The 13,090-nt window shown below is 36.9% G+C and overlaps 1 protein-coding gene across 10 annotated transcripts in view; it reads right to left on the reverse strand.

Annotated features, from left to right (window-relative positions):
* The window catches only part of LCLAT1 (lysocardiolipin acyltransferase 1), a 215,352-nt gene that overhangs the window by 87,165 nt on the left and 115,097 nt on the right, over positions 1 to 13,090 (reverse strand). For 7 of the 10 annotated variants that reach the window (XM_001104502.5, XM_015112036.3, XM_077959795.1 and 4 more), the window contains one exon: positions 1,714 to 1,860. The exons of the other annotated variants lie outside the window; for them this stretch is intronic. In XM_001104502.5, the coding sequence (XP_001104502.1) occupies positions 1,714 to 1,860 (147 nt within the window). The remainder of the gene's footprint in view (positions 1 to 1,713; positions 1,861 to 13,090) is intronic. 10 annotated transcript variants of the gene reach the window in all.

Below are 13,090 nucleotides of genomic sequence, written 5' to 3' on the forward strand. Positions count from 1 at the left end.
CAACCACTTTTAGAATCTCAACTGTAAAAATTCAAATATATACTACACAGTTGGCATATATTTTAGAGATCTGACTAGTATATAAAAAGTGCTACCGTTCATTTAGCTCAGTTCCATCTGCAATAGATGTGTCAAAGATCTCTTAATTGCTACCTACAGTAAATCCTAAAATACCTTAATTTCCCTTAACAATTATGGCTCAGTCACCTATTCACTTGCTTAAATATGTATGTAATGTCTATTTTTCATCTTGAACTCTCTTTTGTAATGAGTTCCATAAATTATTATGTCCACAGTGTGAACAGTATGTTCATTTACCTGTTCTCCTCTCTTAAATTCTAAGGGTTGCCCTTCTTAGTCTATTACCAAAAATTTGAAAGTTCAGTTCATGTTCTACCTCTCCATACTACTTGAGATTTTAGATTTCAGTTCTCTCCTGCTTCAGCCTGTCTTCCCTTATACAGCAGAGCTGTAAGATCCACTGAATCCTTCTCAAATTCTGCTGTATTTTTCTTGAAGTTATCGGGATTATTAAAAGCAAATTTTGGTCTTTTGAGTCCAAAGATTCTACAGAAGTACTTTCTGTCTAAGCTATGCCCCCACCGCCACTCCTCCCAGTATCAACCAGAGCAGTTCTGCTTTTATCTATCATCTAACATCCTTGATAGACGGCTTCATCTGCAAAAATAATCCATGGTTTAAAAAGTGTGAAAACTATTGATTTAGTAAGGATGACAGACTGTTGAGTATTTTGTTTATAGTTTTTGTAAGACTTTCTTGAAATCCATTGGCAATTCCTAGCCTATACGGTTTAAAATCTGGTAGCCAGGTGTGGTGGTAGTATCTGGTGTAGGCCCAAATACTATAGGCTTGAGCCCAGGAGTTCAAGGCTGCAGTGAACCATGATCATGCCACTGCACTCTAGCCGAGGTGACAGGCTCAAAGAAGAAGGAAAAAAAAGTTTAATATTTAGGAAGGCAGAAAAGTTATAAACATGTCTTCCTGTGTCCTCGCTACAACTCAATGATGGCTGAGTTTTCTTGAAGAAGGGCAAAGCTATTCCTGCTTGTAGCAAGGATAGGGCTTAAATATCAGGAGACAGGTAACCTGTTAATGTAAATCAACAATAACTGAAATTAGTTACTCTCAGATCTTTTTCTTATGAGGAAGAAGCTGAGGAGTAGGAAGGGTTTAATGGATAAATACCTTAGAAGAGGATAAGAGAATATAAACAACAGGTAGGGGAGGATAAACATTATCTAAAACATGATTTTAAAACTACGCTTACATAAGGATAAAAGCCTGATATTTTAAAATATATTCTGAGGCTTAAAATATAAAGTTCAAAGATGGCAAGTATGAATAATATGACCTCTTGGAGTTGCCTACTATAAATTAAATGGGCTAGAAACCAAGAATTCTGAGTCCTAACATGCTATTGATTAACTGAGTGACCTTAGGGATGAGCCATTAATTTTTTTGTTTTGATTTGTTTTGTTTTGAGATGAAGTCTCGCTATGTAGCTCAGGCTGGTCTCAAACTCCTGGACTCAATCCATCTTCCAGTCTCAGCCTCCTGAGTAGCTAGGATTCCAGGCATGGACCACCACACCTGGAAGAGCCCTTATTCTTATTGGTGTTCAGTTACTTCTTCTGAGAAATGAGAAGTTTAGACTACATGATTTCTAACTGTGCCAAACCCAGGCTACCTTACCTGTGAGATCAGTCCCTTCTGGGAATATGAGGAGTTGAAGTGGTTCGTGAATATCACAAAAGTAATCAATCATGTCTTCAAAATGGCTCTTGTCATCCTTCCATTTCCTATGAATGAAGATATAGGCAGCAGCCTGCATGGCCCAACCTAGAATCAATTTAACAAGTATTTACCTATAATTTTATTGCCAATATCCACATATTATTGAATACAATATTTCAGTTTTCTGGTTTTACTATAAATTATTTATTATCATAAATGCTTCATGATATACCATAAATTCAGCACTGATCTTGGCTTAAATAACTAACATATATATATGAGAAGATCCTAAAAGAGATTTGGTAATCATGAGGTTTGCAAAATTCTCAAAATTATCTTTTCAAGCGAAAACTAGCTATTAAAATATTAAGGAAAGAATTTTTCCTTAGTATTTATCACTAACTTATCCAAAATTTTAACAATCCTAGCTAAACAGATATTTTAACCAAGATACCTACAGGAGATAAAAGAATATGTGCTGACAGCTTACAGAGCAGTAAGCAAAAGACTGTTGTCAAGTGTATAAGCATTCTCTTTAATATTTCCCTTCTGATACTACTCGTCTCTAAATCCAACTGCTATTTTCAATGTTAGCCACTTTCTATTGCATTGAAAAGAAAAGGGAAATTGTGTAATGGTACTAAACACACTAATCAGAGTGTACACTGTGACTACATTCCTTTTCTCTAGGGCAAATCACTCTTGCTCTTTGAAGAGGGAGTCCTAGATGTGCCATGTTTAGATGACCAGCCATCTCCCCCTGGCCACAATGACCAGAATTACTATGGTAGATACCTAACTGAGGCAGCCAATCCAATAGTCTGTCCAATAGCCCACAAAGCATGAAGAGCTTGGGCAAACACAGTAAATACCTAGGCCAACTAAATGTTCCCCCTCAGAAATTTCACCGAGGACCACAGAGAAAACAGACAAGTTGGTAGCACACAGTCAAATGGACAGACCAAAGAGCAGAGGGGCTGAGGCAGGATAAAAACAGCATACAAGAGGCCACGTGCAGTGGCTCATGCCTGTAATCCCAGCACTTTGGGAGGCCGAGGCAGGCAGATCACCTAAGGTCAGGAGTTCAAGACCAGCCTGGCCAACATGGTGAAACCCTATCTCTACTAAAAATACAAAAAATTAGCCAGGCGTGGTGGCAGGTGCCTGTAATCCCAGCTACTCAGGAGGCTGAGGCAGGAGAATCACTTGAACCCAGGAGGCAGAGATTGCAGTGAGCTGAGATTGCACCATTGCACTCTAGCCTGGGCAACAAGAGTGAAACTCCATCTCAAAAAGAATAAATAAAAGCATGCAAGAGTGAAGGGCAAAAGCTCCAGATGAGCCAAGCCCCCTAAAGCTGACTATGATTCATAACAAAAGACAGTTTTAATCTCCGCAAGTCCTGGCCAGTCTACAGATCCACCTCTTGGATATCCCTGAGAATCCACCTCTCTTCCTGCTATGCAGGAATAGAGGAATAATAAACTCTCATTATTTCAGCTGGTGGTTCCTTGCAAGCAAAGAACGCAACTAAGACAACAGCTATCATCATTTGGTAAATACAGCAGTACCCTGAGAATACATAAAAATAATGTATTTAACAGTGATTAAATACACACATAGCCGGGCATGGTGGCTCATGCCTGTAATCCCAGCACTTTGAGAGGCCGAGGCGATGGATTACCTGAGAGACCAGCCTGGCCAACATGGTGAAACCCCATCTCTACAAAAATACAAAAATTAGCCAGGCATGGTGGCGGCTGCCTGGAATTCCAGCTACTCGGGAGGCTGAGTGGGGAGAACTGCTTGAACCTGGGAGGCAGAGGTTGCAGTGAGCTGAGATCGCACCATTGCACTCCAGCCACACAACAACGTAGTTGGGCAATGGAGCAAGACTCCACGTCAAAATAAAAAATACACATACACACACACACACATACACACACCACGCTTTATTTGGTTTGGGTAAGTCCAAACTAGAATACTGTATTTTACATATATAAATAAGCATGTATTAAAAAGTTCACTTCAGTGTATAGGTCTTGCTGATAAGCATTCAGTTACTAGTCACTACAATGTCAGTCTCATCCACCAATATTGGACATGACCCCACACTGCCTGCTCCCACACATCTGTCCTTCATTGAGGACACTTAGGCCCACAGAGCAGTGTGTGTAAGCAGTACAGCTCTGGAGTTAAACCACCACAAGCCAGCTGTTCACCCTTCAGACCCAAATACAAAATGAGCACAATGCAACACTATTTACCTGAGGGGGATTGATGTGAGAAACAAATAAGATTATTTAGCACAGAGTGTTCAACAGGTAGGCACTATTGTTATAATTAACAAGTTACAATAATATCAAGAATATAGCATCAGGGATTGTAAAATGTAACAAAAGAGTTCCTATTCACAACAGCAAAACCAAAATGTGCAGAAATAAACCTAATTACCTTGCAAGAGTCACATGAAAACAATTACTTAACTAGAAAGAGATGGAGAGAGTACACAATGGTTTTGAACTCAACCAGCGATGCCAATGATCTCCAGTGAAAATTTCAATAGCATGAGGGTGTGTGAGAATTTGGCTATTTGACAAAGCCAAAAACTAAATAAAGCTACAGATTATCTATAATAATAAAAAGGTGAGAATATTCAAGATAACTTTGCAATAGAATAATAAGCAGGAAAGACATGAACCATTAAACAAGTGTATTATGAAGCAACAATGATTAAATCAAAAGTATACCTGCAAAAATAGGTGAATGGAAAAGAATGCAAGACTTAGATAAAAGTCCTTGAATATGTTAAGGATTTGGTACATAATAATGACAGAATTTCAGATGAGTGGGTAATGACTGAGTTGGTGTTTTTTAAACATTTTTATAGAGGTATAACTTACAGTGAAGTGTTCAAACAGTAAGTATATATAGGTATAGAGCTTAATAAATTGTCACATATACATATATGCCTGGCTGTCACCCAGTTAAGATACTGAACATTTCTAAAATCCTCAGATGCTCCCATGTGTCCCATTCCCAGTCAAACCTTCCCCTCCCAAAAGAAAACCACTACTCCAACTTCTAACACCATAAATCATATAAGTAGAATCACACAGTATATATTCTTATGTATTTTGCTTCTTATGCTCAATAATTTTGTCGATGAGATTCATCTATGTTGTTGTGTGGCAGCATTTTCTTCCTTGCAATGCCAGTATTGATATAATTGCTGGTGTCAATTATATAAATATGCCACTGTAGACCAATATACAGTTTATGCTTTTTATGAAGATTCCTTGTCTATTAGGAATAAAGCTAATACAGATAATCTTGTACCTGTCTTTTGTTGAACATGAGCACCCAATTATGTTGAGTAGATAACCAGCAGTGAAACTGCTGCCTCATAGGGTTTGTGTCTGTTCAGCTTCAGTAGATAGCACCAGTTCTTCAAAGTGATTATACCAATTGACACTCCCACCGGAAATGTTCCAACTGCTCTATCTATATTTTCCCCAACACTTAATCTTAGGAGTTCTTCTCATTTTAGCCATTAGAATTCACGTGTAGTAGTTCTGATTCACATTTCCTGTATAATAATGCTGAACACCGGTTTTTGTTTATTTGTTTTTTGTTTTTTTGTTTTTTGTTTTTTTTTGGAGACAGAGTCTCGCTCTGTCGCCCAGCCTGGAGTGCAGTGGTGTGATCTTGGCTAACTGCAACCTCCGTCTCCTGGGTTCAAGCAATTCTCCTGCCCCAGCCTCCCGAGTAGCTGGGACTACAGGCACCCGCCACCATGCCCGGCTAATTTTTGTATTTTTAGTAGAGACGGGGTTTTTGCCATGTTGGCCAGGCTAGTCTCAAACTCCTGACCTCAGGTGATCCAACTCCTGGCCTCAGGTGATCCAGCCACCTCGGCCTCCCTAAGTGCTGGGATTACAGGCGTGAGCCACCGCGCCTGGCCAACTGAGCACCTTTTCATATTCAAATTAGTAATTCAGATTTCTTCATTGTAAAGTACCTCTTCCAAACCTTTTTTTTTTTTTTTTTAATTGATTTGTCTGTCTTTCTTAGTTTTTGGGATACGAAGTCCATCAGCTATAAACACAGACACACACATACACATATACAGAATATAAACATGTAATCTTCTCCACGTACTTGGTGTTTTCTGTGTCCTGCTTAAGGAATCTTTGCCTATCCCAAACTCATTAGGACATTATTCATGTGTTCTTCTATTAGCTTTACTGTTTTAACTTTCACGAGTTTATGCATGATCCATTTCAAATGAATTTTTGTGGATTATGTGAAGCAGAGGTTAAAACTCTTTGTTTTCTGAATGGACATTCAATTGACCAGTGGCAATTATTTAAAAGGCCAAGAGATTATTAATTTAAATAAAACATTTTAAAAGCAGTATAAAAGAAATACATGTACTGTAAAAAAAAAAAAAAAAGTCAAATAATACAAATGTAAGTAGACTAAAACATAAAAATACTCCTTTATCACTACTTCCCTCAATTGTACTCTACCAGTCATAATCTCTTATTTGTAATCATGATTAAAAATTTGATGTGGGCAGGGCACAGTGGCTCACGTCTGTAATCCCAGCACTTTGGGAGGCCAAGGCGGGTGGATCACCTGAGGTCAGGAGTTCGAGACCAGCCTGGCCAACATGGTAAAACCCTGTTTCTACTAAAAATATAAAAATTAGCCAGACGTGATAGTGCACACCTGTAATCCCAGTTTCTCGGGAGGCTGAGGCAGGAGAATTGCTTGAACCTGGGAGGCAGAGGTTATAGTGAGGCGAGATTGTGCCATGGCACTCCAGCCTGGGTGACAAAAGTGAAACTTCATCTCAAAAAAAAAAAAAAAAATTGATGTGAATTTTTCCACTCCTTGAGAATTTGTTACATATATGATTGGTGCTTTTAAAAAACATGTTAGTTCCAGTTAAGACTGGTTGTAAACACACATACACAGGATCACACCTTCTACACTTTCCTACAATGTGTTTATTTCATTGACCATGTCTACACATAGGGAACTACTTCATTTGATAAATAACTGCATTGTATTCTCTAGTAGCAATTCTCAAACCAGTTTTCTCTTTTTAATTTTCCAAACTTGTATGAACTGAGTTTTGTGAAATTCAATGAGTTAGCAGAAAAATAATCTCACACATGGATGTGGTAACAATGTCACATTATTATAAGCGTTTCTAGGCCGAGCACGGTGGCTCACGCCTGTAATCCCAGCACTTTGTGAGGCCGAGGCAGGCGGATCACGTGAGGTTGGGAGTTCGAGACCAGCCTGACCAACATGGAGAAACCTCGTCTCTACTAAAAATACAAAATTAGCCGGGCATGGTAGGGCATGCCTGTAATCCCAGCTATTCAGGAGGCTGAGGCAGGAGATCGCTTGAACCCAGGAGGTGGAAGTTGCAGTGAGCCAAGATCGGGCCACTGCACTCCAGCCTGGCCAACAAGAGCAAAACTCTGTCTCAAAAAAAAAAAAGAGTTTCTAAATACTTACTCTAACTTACTCTGTTTCTATTCTTATCTTACTGTGGAATTTAACAGTTTGCTGACTGGTATTGTTATACAAATCATACTTCAATAGCACTGCTCTATGGTAGAGATACACCCTGATTGTCTAGTACCCTGTTATCATTCAGGCTACATCCTGAGAATTTCTTCTCTTTATGATAAAAGTTTATGCTGTTCACATTTATTGGGATAATTATTTCTTTTCCTGATATCTCATTTTATGTTTCCTGTTTGTTATACTCCCTTGCAGTTTTTTGCTCCCCCTACCCTGGTCCATTTTTCTCCCATTTTCTGTCTTAATTGAAATTAATTTCCTTTGTTCCCTCCCTTTGTTCTCTAATGTGGAAAGGAGCAAGCTATAGCCCATGGACCAAATCTACTCTGCTGCCTGACTTTGTATATATGGCCCACAAGAAGAATGTTTTGTGATGTGAAAAAATTACATGAAATTAAAATTTCAGTGTTTATTTATAAATAAGGTTTTATTGGCACTCAGCCATACCCATCTGTTTATGTATACTGCCTGTGGCTGCTTCAGTATTACAATGACAGAGGAAATAGGTACAAGAGAGATAGTATGGACCACAACCTAAAATATTACCTAGTCCCTTACAAAATAGTCCCTTGTTGACCCCTATAGTAGTGGTTTGGAAATTGTATACCCTGTTTTCTTCTTTTAGAATTTGCCCTTAAAATATTTTCACCCTTCTATTTTTGACAAATGCATTTAAACATCTAAGTCTATCAACATTGGGTTAATAAATAATAACCCCCGAACAAAAAAGCATGCCCTCAATTCTATCACTAATTAGAGTTTAGTTTAAATTTAAATTTCTTAAAATAGTAATAATATTAAAAAGGATATGCTTTCCTCTTGCCTTTCTTATAAGATTTGTAGAAATCACCCAACAGCTGCAAAAAATACTATTTTACTGCAACAGCAATTATATAATAATTACTGTATTATTATAACTAACACATTCCTTAAACTTGACAGAAACATTATTATTTAGATTTGACCATAAGTTTGCTGGCTTCTTTGCTCATCATTTCTTCTTGTTGCCTATGTCTTTCTATTAGTTCTCCTCAAAATAATTTATTTTAAAAAATGTCTGAGTCTTTGCATTCCTGAAATGTATTTGTTTTATTCTCAATTTTAGAGGCTAGTTTGGCTAAAAACAGAATTTTGCAGTTCCAAATCATTTTCTCCTCAGAATATCAAAGCAATTTTCTGTAGTTTTCTATCATTGAATATGGCTAGTAAGAAATCTAGCTATACAAATTTGTACAGATAGCTAAGTTTTCCTAATTGGGTAATTTATTTCTTTCTTCTGGAAGCTTTTATAATTTTCTCTTCATTAAAAGAAATTTAATGAATTCCTTTTATAGAAATTTATTAGAGTTAGTCTAGGTATGGAACTTTTTTCATTAATTCTGCCCTGCAGTTGGTAAACTCTTCTAATATTTGAGTCTTTCTTTAATATAGAAAACATTCCTTCCATTTAAGAAGATACATTTTTTTATCTTCATCCTCTCATATTTTCACCTGGAAATTCTGGAAATTCTGTTAGATGTTAAAACTTCTGGATCTCTCCTCTCACACTTTTCATTTCTTTGCCATTTGACAACTTTAAGGATAATCCCCTTGGCTTGATCATCTAACTAATTTGTCAGCTAGCTATACCTGTTCTACTAATTTAGTTTATTTCAAAAATCATATTCTTAATCTTCAAGATTTGCAAGGTCTTTTTCATAGCAGCTATTTTTAGGAACAAATTGTGTAATTATAATAAAAAGGTTTACTGTGTGCTTACTACATGTCTAATATTGTTCTGAGCATTTTTCGCTAATTCAATTAATTCTCAAGACAACCTTATGAAATAAGTAAAATTATTATCCCTATTTTATGAATGAGGAAACTGAGAGACATTGAGGGCTAAAGACATGGTAAGGGGTAAAACCAGATTTTAAACACAGGCAGTCTGACACTAAACTTGATGTTTTTAAATCACTGTACTAAACAGCCTCTCTGCATAGATACTTCAACTTTCCACAGGTATTAATTACACATAGTTTAAATTCTCCTCAGATAATTATTTATTCATCAGAGATTAGATTTTCCAGTTTTTAGTACTAGATACTGTTTAACATTTTCCTTGAATGTTTACTAATTCTGCAGAGTCTCATACTTGTAAAGGATGTTCTAGACTGAACAATACTGACAGATCGAATGTATTTCTGCATTCCAAGTGAGAAAACCTCTTGCTCCCCATGTGGGATGGAAGTGGTAGCAATATCCATGAGGTTTTGCTATAAAACTTTTCTAATATTTTGTTCTATCTTCTAGAAACTCCAAGCCAATATTTCTAAATATTTTTTACTTCCTTTAGCTTAAATGTTTTTCTCTTTTTTTCCCCATAAAAAAAATCACAGGAATACCTGGCAAGGGTTTTGTTTTTTTCCCATTTCATTGTCATCGGTGCAAATTTTATCCACGTTTAAAGTGTTTCTCAGATTTTTCTTAATGTTGAGATCCTCAAAAATCACATTTTAATGACATTTATTTCATATTTCTATGAGCTTATGATAGTGCAACCTGTATCGTTAAAATTAGTAAATATAATTTGTCTTTTTCATACTTTTCCACTGCGGGATATTCTGTCTTTAACCTGAATTTCTCAGACGAGGGCTGGGAGTCTGGCAGGTTTATAAAGATAGAATCTGTATATCCTGGCATAGCTCCACTACCGCTATCTTCTTTCTAAAACCTCATTTATGTTATCAGCATTGCCTTCTCAAAGCAGTTGTAAGTAATCCCTGGGCATACTCTATTGTCCAAACCTAGCTCATCATTTTAGAACAGTTTTGACTTACATTCCCTTTTACCAAGTTTTAGAGTTGCCTAGGGAGGGAAAAAAATAACTATTTACTTGAATGTGTAGTTTGGCATTATGCATTCTTAATAAAAAGTAAGGCTTTTTACAACTTTTTTTTTTCATTTCAGTGTAGATGAATATAATTTAGGGAGTAACGAAAACATCAGCACTACTCACCAATGCTCTAATAACTGAATCTCAACAATAGGGTAAAATTTATCACTGTTGTACTCATAGTAACTCAATATGGCATCTACTATGGCACTATGAATACGACACCAGAAACAAAAAGCAAGGCAGAAGAAAGATAGACAACTGCTCCTTCAACATTATTTTCAATCCTGAATAAAGGATGTGGATGCAACCAAGGAAATGCTACCCATAGTCCTCTATTAAATGAGAATGAACAATAGGAACAGATGCAAATTTTATACAAACTTTTATCACAAAGATCATAAGAAAATACTGTATTTACTGAGTGTGGATCTGTCCATAATAATAGTAGTTATACAAATAAATCAGGGAATTAAGTAACAAGTAGTTATACTTTTCAGAATTTCAACTTTTATTAGGGTGCTAAATGCTGGATAGACAAAGTTAGGGAAGATCTATCTTTTCTGAACTCACATTACAAACTGAGTAATGCTCTCCACATCCCTCTTCTAAGATGATTAATTTCCACGAAGGCTTTTAAAAACTCTGATGAGAGGTAATTTTATGACCTTTTTGCAGCAATAATCCTGTTGTAGTATGCCTGTATCGTTAGGTTTCAAATGTGACTATGCTGAAAATACAAGATAGAAATCAAAGTATAAAATATGAGCAAGTAATAATTACATAATATTCTAACAAACTTAATTATAAATATAATTTCAAACTTGAAACACCAAAAAGTGGAGAAAAATGGAGAAACCACTTGTACTACAAATTTCACTAGACTCCACAAACATAATCATATATACATGCAGACAGTAAAAATTCTTGCTTGACACTGAGGCTTCTTGGTTGTGATTACAATTTTGGGGTTCATGTTAACATGAGAGAGACCAAACTAATCTTTCATATTATATGAGATTGGAAATTTGACCAATTTTCTTAATGAGTTATTGTCTGAGATATTTCTTCCTGTTGCAAAACTGATTCCTAAGTACATTGCTAGCTGTGCACACTGAGAGGACCTATAATCAAAGACATCCCAGTAGCGATTAACATATGGTAGGCAGAATAATCATCCCCCAAAAGATGTCCACATCTTAATTCCTGGAACTGTGAATGCACCGTGTTATACGGCAAAGGAGAATTAAGAGTGCTAATCAGATGAATTTAACGTAGTGAGATTAGCCTAGATTACTCTGGTGGCCTCAGTGTAATCATAAGTGTTATTAAAGGTGGGAGAGAAACCCCATAAATATATATATACTTACTATGTACCTATGAAAATCAAAAATAATTTTTTTTAAGTGGAAGAGGGAGGCACAAGATGGCTTAGTACTGATGTGAGAAGGACTCAACCAGCCAATGCTGGCTTTGAAGACAGAAGAAGCAGCCACAAGCCAAGGAATGTAGGCATCCATTAGAAGCTAGAAAAGGCTAGGAAACAGATCCCATACCAATCCTACAGAAAGAAACCAGTCCTGCCAATGCCTTGATTTCAGCCCAGCAGAACCCACATCAAACCTCTAAAACTGTTATATAATAAATTTGTGTCCTTTAAACCACTCTATATTTGTAGTATAAGCAGCAATAGGAAACTAATAAAGAGCATAGTAAGTGCCTAGATTTTAGTTTCTCACATCATTCTTCAAAAAAAGGGATCTAGGGCTCCTTAGAGAAATGCTGAGTCTAGGGATGGGGCAAGGAAGAATACAAGATGAACCTGGAGAATTTAAAGTGCCAAAAAATAAGTGGTTAAAAGAAAAAAGATGGCAGTATGTCAAAAAGACACAAGAGCCAACCTTCAGGAACTCCCAGGCTGGGCGCAGTGGCTCATGCCTATAATCTCAGCACTTTGGGAAGCCAAGGCAGGAGGATGGCTTGAGCCCAGGAGTTCAAGACCAACCTGGGCAACATAGCGAGACCCCCCACTTCTCTACAAAAAAAAAAAATAAAAAGTTGTTTTTTAAAATTTATTTTAAATTAGCCAGGCAAGGTGGCATGTACCTATAGTCCCAGCTATTAAGGAGGCTGAGGCAGAAGGATTGCTTGAGCCCAGGAGGTCAAGGATGCAGTGAGCTGTGAACGCACCACCACACACCAGCCTGGATGACAGAGCAAGACCTTGTCTCAAGAAAAGAAAACTCCCAATGGCCAAAGCTAGCCATTACTTTCAGTGGCAAAATAATGATAGTACCGGATTATAATCTAAAAAATAAAATAAATATGAATGAGTCCATACTGATATAATTAAATTACTAATTAAATAAATGGGGAGTAGGGGCAAATTTTTTCCACAGAGGTATGAATAATATATATAAATACTCTACGCTCCAGGAGGTGGAGCTTCATTCCTTTCCTCCAACAGCCAGCCTTTGAGTGTGGGCTGTGCTTAGTGGATAGAGTATGTAAATGTAAAGGGGAAAACAGCATCTTTGCAGTAGAAAAACCTGACAGATACCACCTAACTAAGTGATTAAGATTAACATCACCAGTGATAAGTCAGGCTGATATCATGAATCTCTCTGATACGAGAAGGGTACTTCACCTCTGCAGTATTCTACCCCCAAGCCTACAGCTCTAGTCTAATCATGAGAAAACATCAGAAAAACCCAAACTGAGGAACATTCTACAAAATGTCCAACCAGTACTTTTCAAAGGCACCATGAAAAGCAAGAAAATACTATCACAAAATGAAGAAAGACTACGGAGATACAATGACTAGAAGCAAGATAGTATTCTCAATTGGATCCTAGA

The sequence above is a fragment of the Macaca mulatta genome, chromosome 13, assembly GCF_049350105.2.
Source record: "Macaca mulatta isolate MMU2019108-1 chromosome 13, T2T-MMU8v2.0, whole genome shotgun sequence".
Taxonomy (NCBI): Eukaryota; Metazoa; Chordata; class Mammalia; order Primates; family Cercopithecidae; genus Macaca; species Macaca mulatta.